Source organism: Amaranthus tricolor, chromosome 8 (genome assembly GCF_026212465.1).
Source record: "Amaranthus tricolor cultivar Red isolate AtriRed21 chromosome 8, ASM2621246v1, whole genome shotgun sequence".
NCBI classification, from domain to species: domain Eukaryota; kingdom Viridiplantae; phylum Streptophyta; class Magnoliopsida; order Caryophyllales; family Amaranthaceae; genus Amaranthus; species Amaranthus tricolor.
In genome coordinates this window covers 29,572,956-29,593,082 of record NC_080054.1, presented here as the reverse complement: position 1 = coordinate 29,593,082, position 20,127 = coordinate 29,572,956, and the positions used below count along the sequence as shown (strand labels likewise).

The window sequence follows — 20,127 nt, the reverse complement described above, 5'->3', positions numbered from 1 at the left end:
ATTCAAGTCTATTGTCATTTGCCTATTTACTCAATGTTTGGTCTTGAGTCAAAACACTAGTCAATTGGCTTTGCAGACGTTCTATAAATCTTGTGTTTTTTCTAATCCAAGATGGAAAACAAGTCAGTTTAAAATGGGTTTTGTTTTGGTCATAATTAGATTTGATTTTTGTCGGGTTTGATATTATTCCTGTAAGTTGTGAAACTCGAATCTCCATTACAAGGGTAGAAAGTAAAATCTTCAAACACTAGACCAACCCATGATTTTCAGGTTTTAATTATTCAGCTAAGAACTATAAAGTTGGATTATGAGTAAATCTTAAGAAACAATATAGTTCTTAATTTTCATCAAGGGACTTAAAAAGCAAGTCCACTTGACTAGAACAATATTCATATGACAAATTAAGGCAGAGCGCAATTCAACACAATATTATACAAGTGGGAAGAAGATGAAGAAGCCAAATCATTATTTGACTTGAACATATAAAACATTCCACTCAAGCTTTCATACTTGTATAGCTCTTCTTAAACTTGTATTGGGCAGCACAAAACCAGCTCTTCTTTCCTCAAACGAGTACTCGATCTCTTCAGCCTTGTCATCCACTGAATGATCACCGTAAAGAGGTTTCGAAGGAGCAGGTGTCATTGATGTTTGCATTGGAGCCGAGATTGTCAAAGGCGTCGTAGGGGGATGACTCGACATTACATTTGGAGTGTGATTTTCTTCATCTGCAACAGGGATCTTCTTTGTGGGAGTGACAAATGGAGTGTTATTCAAGCTGGCCACTTTCTGAGAAATCTCACTTTTGGCAAAAGGTTTCTGAATGCTGCTGTTGTGCATCATGTTTTGTTCATCAAAGAAATCTCCTTTTCCTCTTGATGATGCCACTGAAGACACGGGTGAGAAAGGTCTTCGTGCAGTAGGTTCAGATTCTCGACCACTAAATGCATAGTTTTTTGCTGGTAGGCTCACAACGTCTAAAGCCCTCTTCGCTGTTTATAATAAAAACATTATATCAGTAGTAGTTAGTGGAGTAGCGGTTAAGTGGCTCCTAACTCCTATTTGCCTCCTAAGTGCCTTTTACGTAGACGGGGTTTGAGGGGTCGAATGTACACACTTTTACCCTTATTCAACAATGAAGTTGTTTTCGATTGACCCTGGTAGCAAATGATTTAATGACTCGAGATTATATCAATATACAACTTTACATAAATAAAAGGTGCACATGACTTAATGACTCGAGATTATATCAGTATCAGTTTAGTGGCTCCTAAATCCTATGTGCCTCCTAAGTGCCTTCTACCTAAGCAGGGTTTGGGGCGTCGGATGTACGCAACTTACCCTTATTCAACAAAAATATTGTTTGCGATCGACCCTTGGTAGCAAATATTATATACAACTTTGCATTAATAAAAGATGCACATGATTTAATGACTCAAGATATGTTTACACCAGAAAAATGAAAAAAAAAAAAAAAAAACATGATTTAATGACTCAAGATATGTTTACACCAGAAAAATGAAAAAAAAAAAAAAAAAAAAAAAAAAAAAAAAAAAAAAAAAAAAAAACTAACCATTTAATTTTGCTGTTGTGCTATCATCCTTTCTGACAGGACGAGAGTTTGGTGTTGCTCGAGTAGAGTAAGATGAATCAGGTCTTGGTGTTTGCAGCATATTACCTCCAAGAGATAGCCTTCTATTGTGTCCTCCTCCTCCCCCTCCACCCATAGACATTCTTCTGGAAGGTTTCTTGGCACTCTTCAAAGGGCTTGGTTTTGAACCAAAAAGGGCCTCTTGTTCTGCCATTAGTTGCCCTTGAATTTTCTTCTGTTCCTGAAATTAGACATAAATATGCCATAATTAAAACCCATATTCATTTAGTCTAGAAGTTCTTAATCGAAAAAAAAAAAAAAATTGAACTACCAAGAGAAAATACATCTGTAATAAGACAGTTTTCCTACCCTTTGTCGTTTCTTTTCCAGCTCCTTTTCTTGGCGGAATATCATATACTCTTCAAGCATAGTAAGAAGACGAACCTGATGGATGATACATCCAGGTAATGTTAAAATCAAATCACAAGCGAAGAAAACCAACATAAGTAATGTTATTGAGAATATTTATTCTCCAATAGGTACTTACACCATCATACATAAACTCCACACCTCTTTCATTTTCCCAGTTTACTGTTTTTGCAGCTAATGCCTCCACCATTCCTGTCAAAAGCAAAAATACATACAAGTCTTTTTAAGCCATTGAACACAATTATGAGCTCTCTACAATGATCATGGAGAAGAGGCGCAAAAGGCGCGAAAATCTAGAAGTATGAACATTGATAAAATATTTGAAAGCTTTATCAGTATTATGTTTTACCTGGAAGCTTGTTAACTAGTGATCGTGCTTTTTCAGCACGCTTAAGGGTAAGATGAGCACCACGGCCTGCATTGTATCGGTTATCATCCTAAGGTGACAGTGGAAAATCTTTGTTAGTGAGACAGTGACATGAAATTAAGACAATAGACATAAATTTCTTCTGTTGAGAATTCAGGATTTTGGGAACTACCTGATTATATTCTTCAAGCCACTCCTCCTCCTCACGAGCTGACATCCATTTTTCAACCTTTTCCAAAATTTCTTTGCGGCTAAATGCTTCTTCTTTCACCTTGGAAACTTCAAGCTCAATGTGTTCGAGGATTGATGCAAGATGTGCTCCTGAAATATGGGGAAAGAAGTTAATTTGGAAGAACAAAACAATTCAACCATGACCCATTTTAAGCGATATAGCTAAGAATAACTTGTGAATTACTGCCTTAAAGTTTAGCTCTTTTGCGAATTACAGCCTAATGTTTATTTTTTGCGAATTATAGCCACCTAAGTATCAAAGTTTGCAGGTTCAGGCCAAGACACAGAATTCCGACCATTTTGGTGGTCGGAATTTTAGGCTAAGTGGTCGGAGTTGTGTTTTCGCAAAAGTGCTAAATTTTAAGATTGTAATACGCAAATTATTCTATAGCTAAATTAGTTATGTAAGATGAGATGTTCACACATAACTAATCCTTTAGAGGGAGATTCAAAAGCCCCCCCTCCACCTGGTCGGCTGCAACTCGGTTTGGGGAGAAAATTTTCCCAAGCTAAATTTAATGGAGCATCCTATATCGGGATTCAGGACTAGCTCAAGCAACATAGTACAAAGTCTTATCAATGCAGAAATACAACATACCAGATTCTATTGCTTCAATGAGATGTTCTGTTTCACAATTTGCTTCAGGAACCATGTGTGTCTTCTTGCAGATTTCTTCTAGTTCTGTCCTTTTTTTCAAAACAAGCTCTTTCATCTTGCTCGATTTCAGTGCTTCTAACCTGGAAACTTCTTCCTCAACCTGAAAAATCCATTTTTACGCTTGCTTCAGACTTCCAGAATAATCCCTTAGATGCAATCACAAAGAAGAAAAAACTGATGGTTTCTTAGATTAAAGGTCCATTGTAGCTCACATATTTTATGCAGTCTTCTGAAAGGATGTTGGGTTCTGTTATCTCATCTTCAGATGCTGCAATATTGCATGTCACATTTTGAAATGCGTGTTGATCCTCCAATGGCGTATCCATTAGATTCCAAAGCTCAAACAACATTGTTGCAAGATCTTGAAGCTGCACATAGTTCAAAAAGCATAATGAACATTCCTGAACAAGTAAACAAGAGATTGGAATAACAAAGAAAACAATCCAAAGAAATGCACCCTCTGCATTCTCTGAAGCTTAAGCTCTCGTAATCTCATTATAGCAGACTCCAACTTCTGAATTGTATCGGTACTTATGCATTGTGATTCTTCAGAATCAGCTAGGCTTGGATGAAGTTCTCTAACTGTTCCCTTAAAGTCTAAGCCAAGAACAGAACACAATGAAGCCAAAATATTCAAGTGTTCCATGACCAGTTTCAGGCGAGCACTCTGCAAGTCGAAACATTGGGATAGAATTAACGCAAGTTGAAGAAAAAACGGGTTTCCTGGTAAGCATAAACTCGAGTTTCAAATCCAAAGAAAACGAGGAACATCTAATAAAATCAAATGTACCTTCTCTATTTGTAGGGACTGCAAATGGTTTTGCAATTCTTCAAGCCTTCTCAAAGACAGGTCATTTTCATCCACAACAGCCATCGAATTATCATGTCCTGCCAATCCATACAGTTCGGAAGACAACTTCTGGATTTGTCCTATGACATCAAGAAATTGATTCCTCCTTTCTATTTTACTTTTCCACATCTCCTCGAGCTGTGGAACAATGGCATTGAGCTCTTCCTTTAGGCTTCCGACTTTTTGGTCAGTCTGCATTGTTGAGTTCAATTGGGTTATTCTTGTTAATCAACAAGCAAAACAATATTCGAAGGAATTTATCATGCCCATTTTAGATGCCGATTATAAGTTTTCAATGGATGTGTTATAATTGACAATGAAGCTAATCCAGCCAACACCAACCTAATGCCAATGCCTAAAAGAGCAACTACTACATTTTCGTACCTGCCGAATGTGCAATGGACGCTCTCCCATTGCAGAACAGATGGCGGCCAACTCTGCCTCCGAATCAGCAATAGCCTGACGTAGCTGAGCTCGGCAGCGATTTGCCTGATCAACTTTTCTCCTGTATACTTCAAGGCATTCCTGCTCGAGCTCAAGCAACATCTTATCCCGAGAAGCTTCAGTCTCGCCAACCTCATTCCATATCATCTGAATAGATTAACAAACAAAATCAATCACTAGTGAAATACAAAAATCATCCTTTTCAAGTTCAAAATTGACTCATTCTATACCTGAAGTTCATATAAAAGAGAGCCACAAGTTGTTTCTAATTGTGTAAGCGGGTCACTTTGAACTATAGCCATCTTAGTACACCAATAAGTATAAACCTGCAGCAAAATCAAGGGGATAAATCAATTAAAGCAAGCATGATGAACAATGAGTACAGCCTACAACTTAAGAATCCAAAAAGACTACATTTGCAAATACTTCTCCAGTTATACACCCCTTTACTACCGCGTAAATTACAGAAATTGGAGAAATAATCTACTTAATAGTAATGACCATAACTAATAGCTTAATTATTGACCAAGACTTTTGTCAAATCACTAATCATACGACAACAATAACAATGCCAAAGTCCTAATACGAAAAGAGTTGGGAAATGACTAATCATAATGTTGCAAGAATTGACTTGTACTATTATCAAATAAATACTTCACTCAACTCTGATAACTTTGAAATACTTATTCATTAGTACTTTTCCCAAATTGGTGGTGTCTGGAAAAGTCTCAATTTAAAGAAGTCTCAACGTGATCATTTCAACAGCTTGAACATAATGTGCTTAGACTCAATTACCATTTCAAGTATATTGGGAAGAATTTTTTGCTTCATTGAAGTTTCTAAAATTAGAAATATCAACATGGGCTGTATAGTAAGTATAATAGAACAGTTTAAGTACAGACTATTTTACTTGTATTAACCTTGAAACAGGCAAATTAAACAATGAAACATGAAAACTTTACATATCACCAAATTCCTAATATGCTATCAGGAAAATTCAATGAATTCCCAAATTAAAAAACCTTACTATCTCGAATTCAATTTCAGAAATTTCAATCAAAAATCCCTTCGAAACAAACCCCCTTTATAAAACTAATCCCAGATAGCCAGAATACCCACTATGACAACAACAACAACAACAAAAAAATTGGGTCATAAGTTGGAATTTCACTTGATTGAATTATGATTGCGAAAACGAAGTAATTATAGCAAGAAATGAGAAATTTAAAACATGGTAAGAAATAAAGACAAACCTTGAACAAATTAATTGGAAATTCAAGATGATCGAGTAACGGAAGATTAGAGAGAGAAGGGAAAAGAGAGAGAAGGAGTGAGAAGTTTGAAAATTTCGACCGTTATAGAGGCGAGATGAAAGAGCCAAGAACATTAAAGAGACGAGAAATTTTAAAATTGACTTTATTTATTTATTTAAATTCAAATACTAGTAACTAGGAAAGAAAATATGACATAAGTTAACGGTGAGCATGCCCGTTGCAATAAGGGGACCTTTTACTTCACCTTGACCATTCTTCCTCCACTCTAAAGATGAGAAATACAATGGGTTTTCTTTTATTAAAAAAGTTAAATTAAATCGACAAAAGTAGGTGAAAATCGAATTTAAAATTTTTGATTGTAAAATGATATTTGCTCTAATTGTGATATTATTTTATTCTCAAATTAAAATTGATTTTGATTAGTGGTAAGTTACTAAAATGTATAATATAGAATGAACTATTATGAAAATGGCTCTAAAATACTAAAAAAAAGATTTTTTATTAATAAACTATCTTTTTAATAGCTAAAAATTTAGTAAGGGAACTTTTTTCAACTTTTTAGTTGAATTTTGACTTTTGGGTTTTTAACTGGTAAACTGTCAAAAAAATGTATTGCTTGAAAGTCAAAGGGGTGTTTGTCAGTTGATTGTTGAATATTCAATTAGTGATATATATATTTTTTTATTAGTTGTTAAGCTAGTAGTTTAAGTCGTTTTTTATGAAAAATATTTAATAAAAATTAGTAGTTGATTGTTGATTGTTTATTTGAAGAAAAATCAATCAAAAAATCAAATGTCAATAAATAAGCTACTCATAATAGCTTTTTAGATTTTGAATTTAGAAGTTATCCTTTTAGCTGATTTGAAATCACACGTGCCTGCAAGTTGTAGCTGTCTTAAGACTTGACATGTGTTGCTCGAAATAAACGCACTTTTCGCTCTCGTTCGAGCAAGATCATCCTAAAACATAGAGAGACCATCAGCTGTGTACACCCTGCTCGTAAGAGCAACCCATTCCGCTACTTGTTTTTGGCTCTTGAAGCATCCTCTTCACTTCCATCATGGATGCACGTTAGGGAGTGAGCTATCAAGTCATCAAAAGTCACTTCCATCAATAGAATTACTATCCTTGAAGTCAAATGATTTATTCCAATCACACTATATATTAAACATGTTTTTATAATAGTATGAGATAAATTATGTGTTGGTGAAAATCTGTTACAATACACTTTAAAAAATTAATAAATAGTTTATATGAAGCATGTGGTAATAGATTATTTTAACTTTATATTTAAATCATGATATTTATTAATCTCATCATTAATAATATAATATATTTGCTATAAAATTTTAAATTTTAAATATTTTTAAATCTCACTTAAATTCTTTTTTTAAGTGATATCTACACTTTTAACCCCCCTAAGGCCTCAACTCCACTCTTGTGTTCACCTAAATTGTGCATATTATTAACATGACAAATACACGCAACATTTTTTATTTTAGAAAATACGAATAAGAGATGTTAAATTTCTATTAATATCTTTTGAATAACTAAATAGGCTATTTCCAATTTCTCAATGTACTAAGTTCACTTCATGTTCTTCTTCATCATACACAATGCATCTTATTATAGAAAATATAATTAGAGTTCGAAAAAAAACAAAAGACGACAAATCATATTCATAAATGAGGATGTGGTCTCAAAAAATCTTCTGAATCAAAAAAGACATACAAAGAAAAGCAAAATAAAACAAGACAAGATGAAAAAATACGACAACTCCTTAGCTTTAATTAGAGTTTATTTATGAATAATCTGCAAAGAAACACATTATAAAACCAGTTTTTTGTAAAAAAAACACCTTTTAAAATTTTTTTGTAAAAAAACACCTTTTAAGAGACTTTTTATTAAAAAAAACATCTTAAATCAGTTTCCGGTGACTTTTGTCAACTTTCAGGCGTTGACTATGCCATTTGAGCTCCAAATACGTGCACGTGATTGCAAACTCTTCTTAATCCACGCTGCTTCCATTTCAACTTCAATAAATACTCCATTTACACCCTCAACTCCCATTTCAAATCACTCATAACTTTCATCACCTCTTCTCTTTCTCTCTCTGTGCTTCTGAAGTTCAATTTTTAGGGTTTTCATCCGAAATTCTGAAGGTATGTGCGTTGTTGTAGAAGTTTTCTCCATGTTTTTTGAAAATTTGATGCTTTGATGTTCTGTTTACAATGTTGCTCTGTTTTTTTTGTTTGGTGTAGTATGTCTTCTTCTAGTGGTTCTTCTCGTGCCATTGGGAACTCACAACCTACTAGATGCTACTGCGGGATGCAAATTGCGATGAAAAGGTCTTGGACCCCCAAAAATCCTGGTCGTAGGTTCATGGCTTGTAAATTATATGACATTGAAAGTGGAAGAAGGGGTTGCTCATTCTTCAGCTGGATTGATGTTGATTAAGTAGAGTGGCAAAGGGTTACTATTTGCAAAGGGTTACAAATACAATATACTAATGCATACCAATTAACAATTCAATTAACAATGCAAATGACACCAAAAAGCATACGGTTCGAGAGTAACATTGCCACTAAACCCAATTAAAGAAATGAAAAGGCAGTAACTTTAAGGGGGAAAAAACCTTACCTTTTACAGTGGAGAGGAAGTAAAAGCGCTATGAATCTTCGATCACAATCTACAATGGTGACAAATGAGAAACCAGACAAAGTGATAGGCTGGAGAAGCAGTGAATGGACGACCACAGTCAGACAATAGAAGAGTAAAAAGTGAAGGGAAATGTGGAGGGAAGGAATTGAAGTTGAGGAAGAGGCAGTAGAAACTCACGAAGTATTGTGTATCATTATACTTCCCTGAGTTTGCAATCACTCGCGTATTATGCACTTGATATAGCATAGTCAACGCCTGAAAGTTGACAAAAGTCACCGGAAACTGATTTAAGGTGTTTTTTTAATAAAAAGTCTCTTAAAAGGTGTTTTTTTACAAAAAAAATTTTAAAAGATGTTTTTTTACAAAAAACTGATTTTATAAGGTGTTTCTTTGCAAATTTTCCTTTATTTATTTATTTTATTTAAGTATGAGATATATTTCACGGTGAAACATTAATACAAAAATTTATGTTTTCCATGACTCGTCAAAGTAGACCTTTTCATTCTCATATCATCATTCATAATTGCAATTTTTAGTAAGAATTTCACAGTTACATTACATTTAGGTACATTTATGCACCTTCCCAAGTTCATCAGTACCCCACCACAAACTTCAATTTCAAAGCTTAAAATCTTGATTTTGTCTCCATCTGTATTCTGTACTAAAGATTAGTTCTTTACCCATTTGCCAGCTATTTTTAGTCAAAGTACTCGTATTTCTGCCAAAAAAAATCATTTTCTGCTACAATTCATGCCGATTAATTGTGGATTTACCAAGGACTGATTCATAGTGACAAATTATAGATAAAGTCTGTTTTTTTTTCTTAAATAAAAAAATGTGTTCTTTATATGATTTAGACTTTTTGTTATTAATCTTCAATCTGGGTTTTCTATGGGAAATTTGTTCTTTAATTCCCGTTGATTTTGAATTGAATTAAGATATGAAATCATGCCCACTTAGAAAAAAAATTAAATCTTTTGTGTAAATTTAGACCACTTTCTTGTCCCAAATTCCTTTTCCTTCTCTCCAATGGAGAAGAATGAGAAGAACATTAATCTTCAAACCCCACTTCTTCAACATTCCAATGGGACCCACCAATATCATTCAAATGAGTTTAATCAAAAAGATAAATTCCAACAAGAGGAGCAAAACCCACAAGAAGTTGTTAGTGTAATTGTTGATGTTAATGAAGAAGATGATAAACAACTTGATAAAACCCTTCAAAGATTGGAATTTTATCTCAAATTTCTTTGTTTTGATCAGACAAATCCATTGAAGCTTCTGCTTTCATGGGTTGTTTTCATTTTTGTGGGTGTTTTAGTTCCTATGATGATGATTGAGCTCACCCATTGTATGGATTGTGAAGATTATCAAGTCAAGGACTTTGAGTATGAAATTCTTACTTCTCATCTTCTTCTTGGTGGTGCTTCTTTGATTTGTATGGCCTATAACATTAACAAAAGAGGGTTTAGAAAATTCTTGTTTGTTGATCGTTATAGGGGGTATACCAACCGTTTCAAGGTCCAATATATCAACAAAATCAAGGTAATTTAATCAATAATTATGTGTTAAAATGATGGTTTGCATAAAATTGGATTTGTGATTGTTCTATCTATTCATTAGTAGTTTAAGTCTTGAGTTGCATAAAGGATGAATCTGTGGCTTCTAGAGGGAATCTAGGCTCAGCTGCCTACGATTAAAAACTTAAATATTGAATTGTGTAACATTCAACGCAATCAGTTGAGTTAGTTCAACAAACATATACACTATGTTTGGATAATAATTTTGGAGAGAAAAGAAAGAGAGGGTAGGGAAAGGAAAAGAAAGGGAAGAAAAATAGGAGGAAAATAGGTTTTGTTTGTATAGGAAGGAATAGAAAGAAGGTAAAGAAAGGGAGATGAGAGTTTTCCTTCAAATCTTTCCAACTTTAGAGAGATTGGAATCTTAACAAAAGTATTTATCAAATTCTTCCAACTTTCTTTCCTCTAAATTTCTTCCCTCCTATTTTGCTATCCAAATAAGGGTCTCCAAATCCCTCCCCTTCCTTTCGCTCTATTTTCTTCCATCCAAACACACCCATAAAGATGATTGTTCAGCCCACCATATACTAGGATACTAGATTCGACACTCCTGCAAGATACACCTTTACAATGTGTTTGGATAGAGAGACATAGAGGGAAATAAAGGGGAGGAATTTCAAAGGATCGACGATTTCCTGTTTGGATAACTAAAAGGGAGGGAAGGAATTTGGAGGGGAGGGATTTGGAGGAAAACATGGATAAATTTTGTTAAGAATATAATCTTTGCTAAAGTGGAAAGACTTGGAGGGCAAACACTCATTTTCCTTCCCTTTTTCTTCCCTTGCCTTCTAAACAAACAAGGTGCACTCTCCCCCCTTATCCTTCCCCTTTCCCTTTCCTTCCTTTCTTTTCTCTCCTAATTTGTTATCCAAACATAGTATTATTGATGTTGTTATTGGCGTTATTTTGGAATCTTGATTCCGGGTTAAGGCTTTGGCTCTGTCATTTTTTCAGTTGTTTTATGCTTTTCTTGTTCATATCTTCAATGTGATATCCTTTAAATTGTTGGTGATTTTCGAGGTGATTTCAATGGACTACTTTTAGAATGAACAAGAGGTTGGATTGGTATCGTATAGTTTAGGGTAGCCGGTGAACTTCTGCATTTGTTCTGCATCTAATACCGGAACAGGTCTATTTTCAGAGGACACTTTTATAGGGATCTTTCCACTGGTCAGTGATCAGGATAGGAGATCTAGAAGTATGCATTATTGAACCTTGGCTTAACTAATCAAAAGCAATAGAAAGACTGTTTCTAGAGCATAGACAACCACATTGCTACTCGTATTTTGCGTTTTGTAATGGTGGGCAAAGGGAGATATTACAATTTCTCAAAAACCTGATATAGGCTACTAGTGATGGGTGAATAATGAGTAGTAAAAGACTACATTAGACCCGTGTAATCACAAGTATCGGCCATGTTTAAGTTGAGTGCTTTGTGCTTATACGTTACACCACGTTTTTGGGTTTTGTACTGGCACTCGCTTTCTGCCCTCGACTAACAGACTTTCCAGTGCATATTTGTAGTTGGTAAAGATAGAATCATTGTGGCAATGTAGGTTGGAGGATAGCCAGTCTTGAGTATCAGAAGTAACATCCTCATTGCTTACTTCTAGATTTAAGACAAATAATACGATATGTCATGTAAAAGGATAGGTTTATCTTAAATCGAAATCACTGATATCAGTTACTATAGCCAAACTACGTATTACGGCGCTCTTAAAGGTGTTCAAAACAAACCCGACGACCAGATATTCACCCGGCTTTGTAATCGTATCCGATTTTACCCGACTAAACGGATTTATAATTATGTAAAAACCAATGTGGATACAAAACCTGATTTTGAACCAACCCGAAACACCCAACTCGAAATTGATCCAATGACCCGAATAAACACCTCTCATTTAGTAATTGTTTCTGCCATATTTATCCTGCAGGGTTCCTATCATCTGTTTTTCCAGTTATTGCTTCCATGTTGTATCTTGAAAACAGCTCATGAGATCATGCGCATGATTTATGTGCGGAATCACTCGTGGTCGCTAGCGTGTTTAAAAGTCTCGGCATTAGTCATATCTTGGACATATTTAAGTGCAATTTCTCTAGCGGCCTGCATCCTCTTTCATTTAGCCTGTAATTTGCAAGTTATTCATTTCAACGATTACACGAAAGTTTTGGAGAAGGAATCGAGTATTATGACATTAATGGATGAGCACATGAGATTGAGGGGCTATCTCTCTAAAATCAGCCACAGATTTCGAATATATCTTATCTTGGTCTTCCTGTTTGTTACGGCTAGCCTATGTATGACTCTGGTACAAATCACAGGTGTGAATGGAAGAGTTACCTTCTTAAATGGTGGAAATTTTGATGTAAGTACTGCTTTTCACTTTTAATGTTCATTTTTCAAGTTATGTATGGTGTAGTGTCATATGATTTATTAAAAAAGCGAATTATGGTCGGTTTTAGCCTATTTTAGAACCATTTTGAGCGACTCACGAATTTAAAAGGCGAACTAACTATCTATTTATGTTTCACTGGTATAGTGTATTAATGTTAAGTTATTGTATAGTCAATAGGTTCTAACTCGATAGAATTCCCTTGGAGGTCGAAAAATATAAAGAAGCTCACTTGAACTATTAACCCTAGTGATAGTGGAAATTTGGATTTAGCCATTCAAGGGAATGTCTCTGACATTCCCGTGAAGTCATAGTGCACAAACAAGCTGCATCACTTCATTGCGACTATATCGTGAAAATTTTGAGTTTACTATTACAACGACGAAAGTATAGGCATGGTTATCGATTAGCATGTGCAAAGTGGTCTATATCACAGGGCCTCGTTATCAGAGGGACCCGAAAAATCTATTTTTATACTTATTTGATTAATTGTTTCAATTACCTGTGAACATATATACTATTTTACACGAGGATAACTAAGTAATAGAGTCAAATATTAATATTTTAACAAATGGAGAAATTTTATTATATACTACTATTTTATTTTATTTTTTTCTTTAATTCTAAGAGTGTTTAGGATAAAATTGACACATAAGCCTCAAAATTTATGAGACGAGCCCGTATCGGTCCAAGTGACCGCAAAATCACCGCTTTTAAATACTGCAGCCGTGACCATGATCGAAACCATGTTTTTTCACCACGTGTCACATTTTGAAACTCTATCTAGTTCCGTCATTCCTTTCTTCTATTCCTAATTTTTCAGGTCACTTCAATTGTGCAAGTTGTTGAGACACTTCTTTGCTTGCATGCTGGTACGAAAATTTCCTCGAGAGCCCAGGGAATCGGTGCAGTAGCATGTAGATGGCATGCAATTGTTACGTGCAAGTCTCTTGATGGAGGTAAACGCTCAATGTCATTGGGTTCGTTATCTTCAAGTTTTTCCGAGAGTGAATCATGTTTGCTAGATGAAAATGCAATTGTCTGCCATTCGCAATTTGCTTCAGTATCTTCATTCAACAAACGGCAATCTTTTGGTAAGTCTAGTTCTTCTTTATTGCTGATCATTGTTTTCTATCATATGTTTCATATGTTACATATTGTTTCAAACGAAGGATCTCTTTTTGATGACATGTAGGGGTGTGTCAATGGGTTGGATACGCTGGTAGTAAGTAAATATGAGCTGGGTTGGATAAGGCCTTTAATACTGGCTTTAAATGAACCCGGTCCAATTCGGCCCATTTTTATTACTAAAAATTATTTTAATCCCTATTAATCAATTTATAACAATTAAATTATCATTTATAGTATAGTTAAATTGAAAAAATATTAATAATTCCCATTGACATTGTTACGTATATAATTATGTTATTTACAAAAGGCCCGTTTCCGAGCATTATTGAGCCCTTTTATATCCCTTTATACATCCCTATTGTAAAGTTCGTTTTTGGCCCAACCCATTGAACACAACCCTAATGACATGTATGAATCCTTCCATCATTTCTTTGTTCTTAGCTCTCAATCGTCCCGATTTAGTAGGTTCACTAGGGTTTTGGAATTCTTTGTGCATAAATATGCTTCTAAGACACCTTAGTGTCTGCTTTACATTCGTTGATGTGTCAACTTTGACTCTTATTTGTGAATTATTCGAACATTGAATTAATACAAACCATATTTGGGTTTTCACCCGGTAAATGTCTAATTTTTAGGACAATTTATATATGTGATCAAATCATATACATTCAATATCCGGAAATTTATACTGATTTGACTTTTGATCGATCATTTCTTTTATCGCAATGCTATAAAATGATTTGGACAAGACACATGATATTTATCGTATTTAAATCAGATTAAAAATTTTTGTCATCTTGTCACACAAGATGAAATTTTAATGTAAGGGTAAAGTTGCGCTCATCCGAACCCCAAACCCTCCATATGTCATCGAAATGTGTATGCGGTTTCTGCTGTGTTCATCATACTAAAAGTTGCAATCGTAGTGACGTATTTGCAGATGAATCCTGGAGGGCTCACATTGTATGGATGGACAGTCGACCGTACGCTTTTGACTACGATTTTTGCAATCGAGCTCTCACTAGTCCTCTTTGTGCTTGGTCAGACCATTGTCTTCTCTTCCCCAACTTCATGAAATCGACACTGCTTTTCACAATTCAGAGCAAATTTCAATGCAGAACTGTTTTTGTTCGAGTCCCCGAATTTTTTCATCCCTTACGCGTGTATTTTTTGCGCATTACGAATATCCACCCCAATTGTTCATTGCAAAGAGTGTTACCTTCCTTTTTGTATATTTGTTTGTACATAAATATGTTGAGCAAATTGGTTTCACTAAGGGATCATATGTAAGATGTAATAATGACTCCAACTTGAGTGAATGTGAATTCATGGTTAGGTTGTTACAATTTTTTCTTGCAATATTTATAAATTCTACTGGAATCATGGTTACTTTTCTTGTTTTTGTTGCACAAAATATGTGATACACGAGTTTAATTTTTGTGATTAACTGAACACTTAACTGAAAAGTTGTTCGAATAACATTAAAACGAAAAAAAGGGAAGGATCCTTTGAACTTTTTCCTTTGAAGATATTGGTTTTTCAAAAATATGGAAAGAATTTGTCGCTTCAATTATTAGATTGAAGGACACTTTCATTTTATGTCTTCATCTCTATTTTTTCAATCTAAAACAATGCATATTATGATCATCAACCCAGCATCCCGCACAAAGTCAGGGCACAGGAGAAAGACAACAATATGTATACAGTCTAATTTACTAAACTTTGAGTTTTCATTGCTCAAATCACTTTTTTTATTAAGCGTTTACACCTCTAAAGTGGTTCTTACATGAACGGAGTTTAGGTAGAATAGATATATGCAACCTTGAAATATCATAAATCACTCTACAAGTGCACAAGTTCATTTCTACAAATCGATACAAGTAACTAATATTGAATATCGTTCCAAATTTATCCAATGCCCTCTAATGAGATTAACAAACAAAAAACTATACCCTTGACAGACATAGATCATCAAACAGCACGGTAGTTCCTAGCAAGATTCATGGCTCTCCGCGCCATGGCTCTCAAGTTATCTCGGGCCAAGCTAGACCCTCTATAAATCTCCATGAACTCTTCTCTTTGTAACCTCAATGCCAATGCAGCATCTTCATCTTGATCTGGCACGCCTCTTCGACTGCTCAAACCCGCGTCTTCTGATCTTAAAGGCCTCAATCTCCTAGTCATATACCGATTGCTATTATTATTAGATCGATTACTCAAACTACTCGTCCTTTCAGAGGTGTTCCTTCGATCATCGGTTGTTCTACTATTCAAGGATGCAGCAGCAGCTTCTTTCCTTGATTCCACTTCTTTTGGGAATAAAAGCTGTATAGTGTTCCAAAGAACTGTGTTTATATTGCAGGATCTTCCATTGCTGCAAAATTTTCATCAATTATATCCATCAATACCCATAAATGGTTTCATTGATACTCCTATAAATCATTTTTATCAACAATTGTCTATTTTAATATTAATATTACCTGATAAGCTGCCTACATTTTGGGCATTTTTTCCCACATTTATCAGCTGCTGCTTTCAAGCACTTCTTGCAAAAACTGCAGAAACAGAATATTTTTGTCACAATACAAATCAAAAGAACTCAAATTAATGCTCAAATAAATCAAAATCCCCAACCTAGGTCACTAAAAATTTTATTTCTCACTCTATGGCCCATGTAGGATCGAGATTTAGTTAAAAAAAAAAGGAAAATTTATTAGGAATAATACAACCTTTTGCTTATTTTCCTACAATAATACCAACTTTTGATTAACCATGAATAATACTAACTTTAAGGGGTGTTTCCCTAGAATAAACCTAACATGTTAAAAATCAAACTATAGTAGATTATATGAAAAAAAAATTTGGTAAATTAGTTGATAAACTAAAGTTGGTATTATTCTAGGAAAAAAAACCCTTAAGTTGGAGTTGGTATTATTCATGGTTAATCAATAGCTGGTATTATTGTAGGAAAACTAATGAAAGGTTGTATTATTCACGGTAATTTTTCCAAAAAAAAAGCAATAGTTTGACATTTTTGGTGTTGATAATAATGTGACTTGAGTGCACAATTGATATGTGCATCAATAGCTGGTATTATTGTACGAAAATTAATAAAAGGTTGTATTATTCACGGTAATTTTTCCAAAAAAAAAGCAATAGTTTGACATTTTTGGTGTTAAGAATAATGTGACTTGAGTGCACAATTGATATGTGCATTCATATGTATAAGTAATGGGATGGAATCCTATGGGATTGGTTAATGGGTGAATTAAGTAAGTAACTTAATGTTTGTGATTATGATGGTGATTAAAGCTTAGTTAAATCATGAGTTATGAAGGTGATGAAGTATGACTTAACTATGGGAGTTACGGGACTTAATGAAGAAGTGTAAATGTTTGATTGAAGATGCTCTACTATGCTTAGTCGAGCAAAACTGTCAGAAAGCACACAGAAGGTCGCTTGACAGAGCGAGCTCCTGGGTGAGTCGAGCGAACAAACAGAATGTATCAAGTAGCAACATATAGCCCGCTCAACCGAGCGAGCCTCTGTTTTGGTCGAGCGGACTTTCTGACGCTCCTAGAATGTTGTTTTTGACTCTTCAAGTTCTTGGAGCTGTTTCATTATCATTTATTCATAGCTTTAATGCACTAAATGTTGCTTAGCGTAATCTCCCCTATAAATAGAGAGCTCATTTGTTCATCAAAACACATCAAACACAAACCCTTAAGCCTAAACACATAGCCTTTGTTTTCTCTTACTCAATTGTAATACTTTGTTTGTAAGAGTAAGTTTTTACTCCATTGAAATAATATAAACAAGAAACTACACACCACGAATGACGTAGCCATCATTGGAACCTCCTTAAATCATTGTGTCAATTTTGCAATTTTATTTCTTTCAACCGTTGTTAAGTTCATTGAAAATGTTATCGTTCATCAAGGTACTTCAAACCTTATCGATGTTAGCTCACATTTCATTTGGTAGTTATGTTTAGTGGAGTTATCTAAAACTTATTGTGATAAGTTGAGCTGGACTTATTGCCAATGTCATACTATCGGGAAAATACGAGATGTGTACACTCCATAAGTCAAGAAGATACCATTCAAAACCATATGGCATTAGGAGGATTATCCACCAAGTATTATATACAACTATGCAAGTCTACAACTCACTAATTTAGTGATGTAAAATCTTCCTCACATATGAAATATTTTCCAACATATTGGCTTAGTCAGACTTTAGGTTGAATTTAACATTAATTCAAGCAAATCTTCCAAACGAAAACAAGATTCCATTTCCAGATACCATTAAGTCGTTAAATCCCACCTACATGTAGGTGTGGTTTTGAGACAACAGATGTATGTAACCTTATTGTGAAAAAATACAAGTTAAAGTAACAAATTTAATTATTTTTTATGTTATCATTAGAAATATGTGATATTTACCTGTGCCCACAAGGAGTAGTGCTTGGTTCATAGCAAATTTCCAAACATATCTAGAAAAATCAAAATAAACCCAATTAAATTAATGAAAGCTATATTTATAACAAAACATTTTGGCAATCAAAGATCAAAGTTTTAGTAACTCACAGCACATGAAAGTTCATCTCTAAGACGATCCATACAATCAAGTGTTGAAGAACTTGAGCAAGCAGTCTTTTCCTTCTCTTCCTCTTTGCTTTTTTCTTCAATTTTCTTTGGTGAATCACTCTTACCTTTCTCTGCTTCAATCCATAATAACAATGAAAATCATCAAAAAAACTGTATAGTTTTTGTTGATTATAAAAACCCTTCTTTGTTTTCAATTTCATTTTGTCGGATTGTATTTGAAAACGAGCATCTCATTTTAAGTTGTAGATTTCAATTACGAAATTATTAATAAAAAATTTGAAAATGATAAAGTTCAAAAAGTCATTCTTAAATTCTTATATTTAACCACTTTATAACAACATCAATTTGACTCAAATTTAAATTTAAAATTTTTTTAATTCGCCAAATCCTAAATTTAAGTCAAATTTATATTTTCAAATAAAATTATGATTCCCATCAACTAAAAAGAAGTTAAAGAAAGTACCTTTTTTGTTGGTATCAACAAAATCTTCATCCTCATCAAGATTAAGAATGGGAATCGGAATCGAATCGGGTCGAGCTCTCCTTCTTTTCCTTCGAGAACTAGTTGGTGGAGAATTGAAGCATAAATCAGATCGTTTCTTGTTTTTTAAGTTTCTTTCAGGAGTATCTTCAACAACAAGAGAAGCAAGTATAAGGGCTTCTTCATCCCAACCCGCCATTGCTGCAACTGATTTAAATCTAGGGCTAAACATATTTTCTACTTTCTGTTACAATTTTCGGCGATTTTGGTACTGTTTTATGATGGGTTTTATGATTAATTTGGTGGATTTTCTTTGTTTTGGTGGGTTTTCTAGGAATCTATGGTCACCATTGAAGGGATTTGAAGCACAGAAGAGAGAGAAAGTGGAAATCAGAAATTGATAAATAATGAGTTTTTTAATTGAGAGATGATGTTTAGGGTAAGGGGACGCTTTTGTTAACGGTCGAATTTTGAATAATGAAATGACCAACAGGTCCTTACTCAAGTTTTGATAACCTAATTTGTCTAATTAGGTTGGCTAAGAAAATGCCAAAAGAAAAACCTTCTTTCTCTTGAAAGACCATCTTTTCTAAAAACGTTTCTTAAAAACCTAACCCATTATGTTAATTTAAAAAAAAATTGACGCGTGCGTGTAATTGTAATGTGAAAAGTCACATAATATATTTGGAGTTATAACATTTATTTGGGGTTATAACATAATATATTTGGTGTTATACCAGCATATATTTGAAGATTATAACATAATTTATTTGGGGTTATAACATAATATATTTGAAGCTATAACAATATATATATTTGAAGTTATAACATAATATATATGAGGTTATAACAACATATATTTGTGGTTATTAACATATTATATTTAGGGTTATAACATAATATATGGTTCGATATATAATGGTTTGTGTTTGAGGGTATAGTATTTTATAACACCAAATATATTATGCTATAACCCCAAATGTATATTATTATAACTCCATATATATTATATTATTACTTCAAATATACATTGTTACAACTCTAAATATATTATATTATAACCCCAAATATATTATGTTATAACCACAAATATATGTTGTTATAACCCCATATATATTATGTTATAACCTCAAATAATAATCCAAAATAAATTATGTTATAAACATCAAATATATGCTAGTATAACACCAAATATATTATGTTATAACCCCAAATAAATGTTATTATAGCCCCAAATATATTATGTAACTTTTCACGTTACACTTACACGCGCACGTCAGTTTTTTTTTTTAAATTAACATAATGGGCTAGGGTTTTGAAAACCATTCTCAAGTAAGAATTGTTGAAAGAAAAAATGACTAGCGGTGAAAATAATTGTATTCTAAGAGTAGTATTTTTTTTATTATGGTGTTAGGCTAAGAAAACTA

At 33.8% G+C, this 20,127-nt stretch overlaps 3 protein-coding genes across 5 annotated transcripts; 1 reads left to right on the top strand and 2 right to left on the bottom strand.

The window, feature by feature from the left end:
• Positions 1-248: 248 nt before the first annotated feature.
• LOC130820726 (65-kDa microtubule-associated protein 3-like) lies at positions 249-5,997 on the bottom strand. The gene is made up of 13 exons (XM_057686218.1): positions 5,824-5,997; positions 4,801-4,896; positions 4,511-4,717; positions 4,067-4,318; positions 3,734-3,943; positions 3,489-3,644; positions 3,217-3,376; positions 2,560-2,708; positions 2,370-2,457; positions 2,139-2,212; positions 1,961-2,035; positions 1,574-1,832; positions 249-992 (listed from the first exon to the last, which is right to left on the bottom strand). The coding sequence occupies exons 2-13, from the start codon at positions 4,870-4,872 to the stop codon at positions 505-507; spliced, it is 2,190 nt and encodes a 729-aa protein (XP_057542201.1). The 5' UTR covers positions 4,873-4,896; positions 5,824-5,997; the 3' UTR covers positions 249-504.
• A 3,219-nt stretch (positions 5,998-9,216) lies between these two features.
• Positions 9,217-15,032, top strand: LOC130821312 (uncharacterized). 2 transcript variants are annotated; one of them, XM_057687011.1, is made up of 4 exons: positions 9,217-10,050; positions 12,020-12,451; positions 13,302-13,572; positions 14,550-15,032. In XM_057687011.1, the coding sequence occupies exons 1-4, from the start codon at positions 9,535-9,537 to the stop codon at positions 14,897-14,899; spliced, it is 1,569 nt and encodes a 522-aa protein (XP_057542994.1). In that variant the 5' UTR covers positions 9,217-9,534; the 3' UTR covers positions 14,900-15,032. The 2 variants fall into 2 exon arrangements, with proteins under 2 accessions (XP_057542994.1, XP_057542995.1); XM_057687012.1 differs by having other exon boundaries at positions 14,536-15,032.
• A 310-nt stretch (positions 15,033-15,342) lies between these two features.
• LOC130820801 (E3 ubiquitin-protein ligase ORTHRUS 2-like) lies at positions 15,343-19,122 on the bottom strand. 2 transcript variants are annotated; one of them, XM_057686318.1, is made up of 5 exons: positions 18,683-19,122; positions 18,199-18,332; positions 18,055-18,104; positions 16,090-16,164; positions 15,343-15,983 (listed from the first exon to the last, which is right to left on the bottom strand). In XM_057686318.1, the coding sequence occupies exons 1-5, from the start codon at positions 18,930-18,932 to the stop codon at positions 15,581-15,583; spliced, it is 912 nt and encodes a 303-aa protein (XP_057542301.1). In that variant the 5' UTR covers positions 18,933-19,122; the 3' UTR covers positions 15,343-15,580. The 2 variants fall into 2 exon arrangements, with proteins under 2 accessions (XP_057542301.1, XP_057542300.1); XM_057686317.1 differs by having other exon boundaries at positions 18,199-18,329; positions 18,683-19,110.
• Between the last annotated feature and the right edge of the window lie 1,005 nt (positions 19,123-20,127).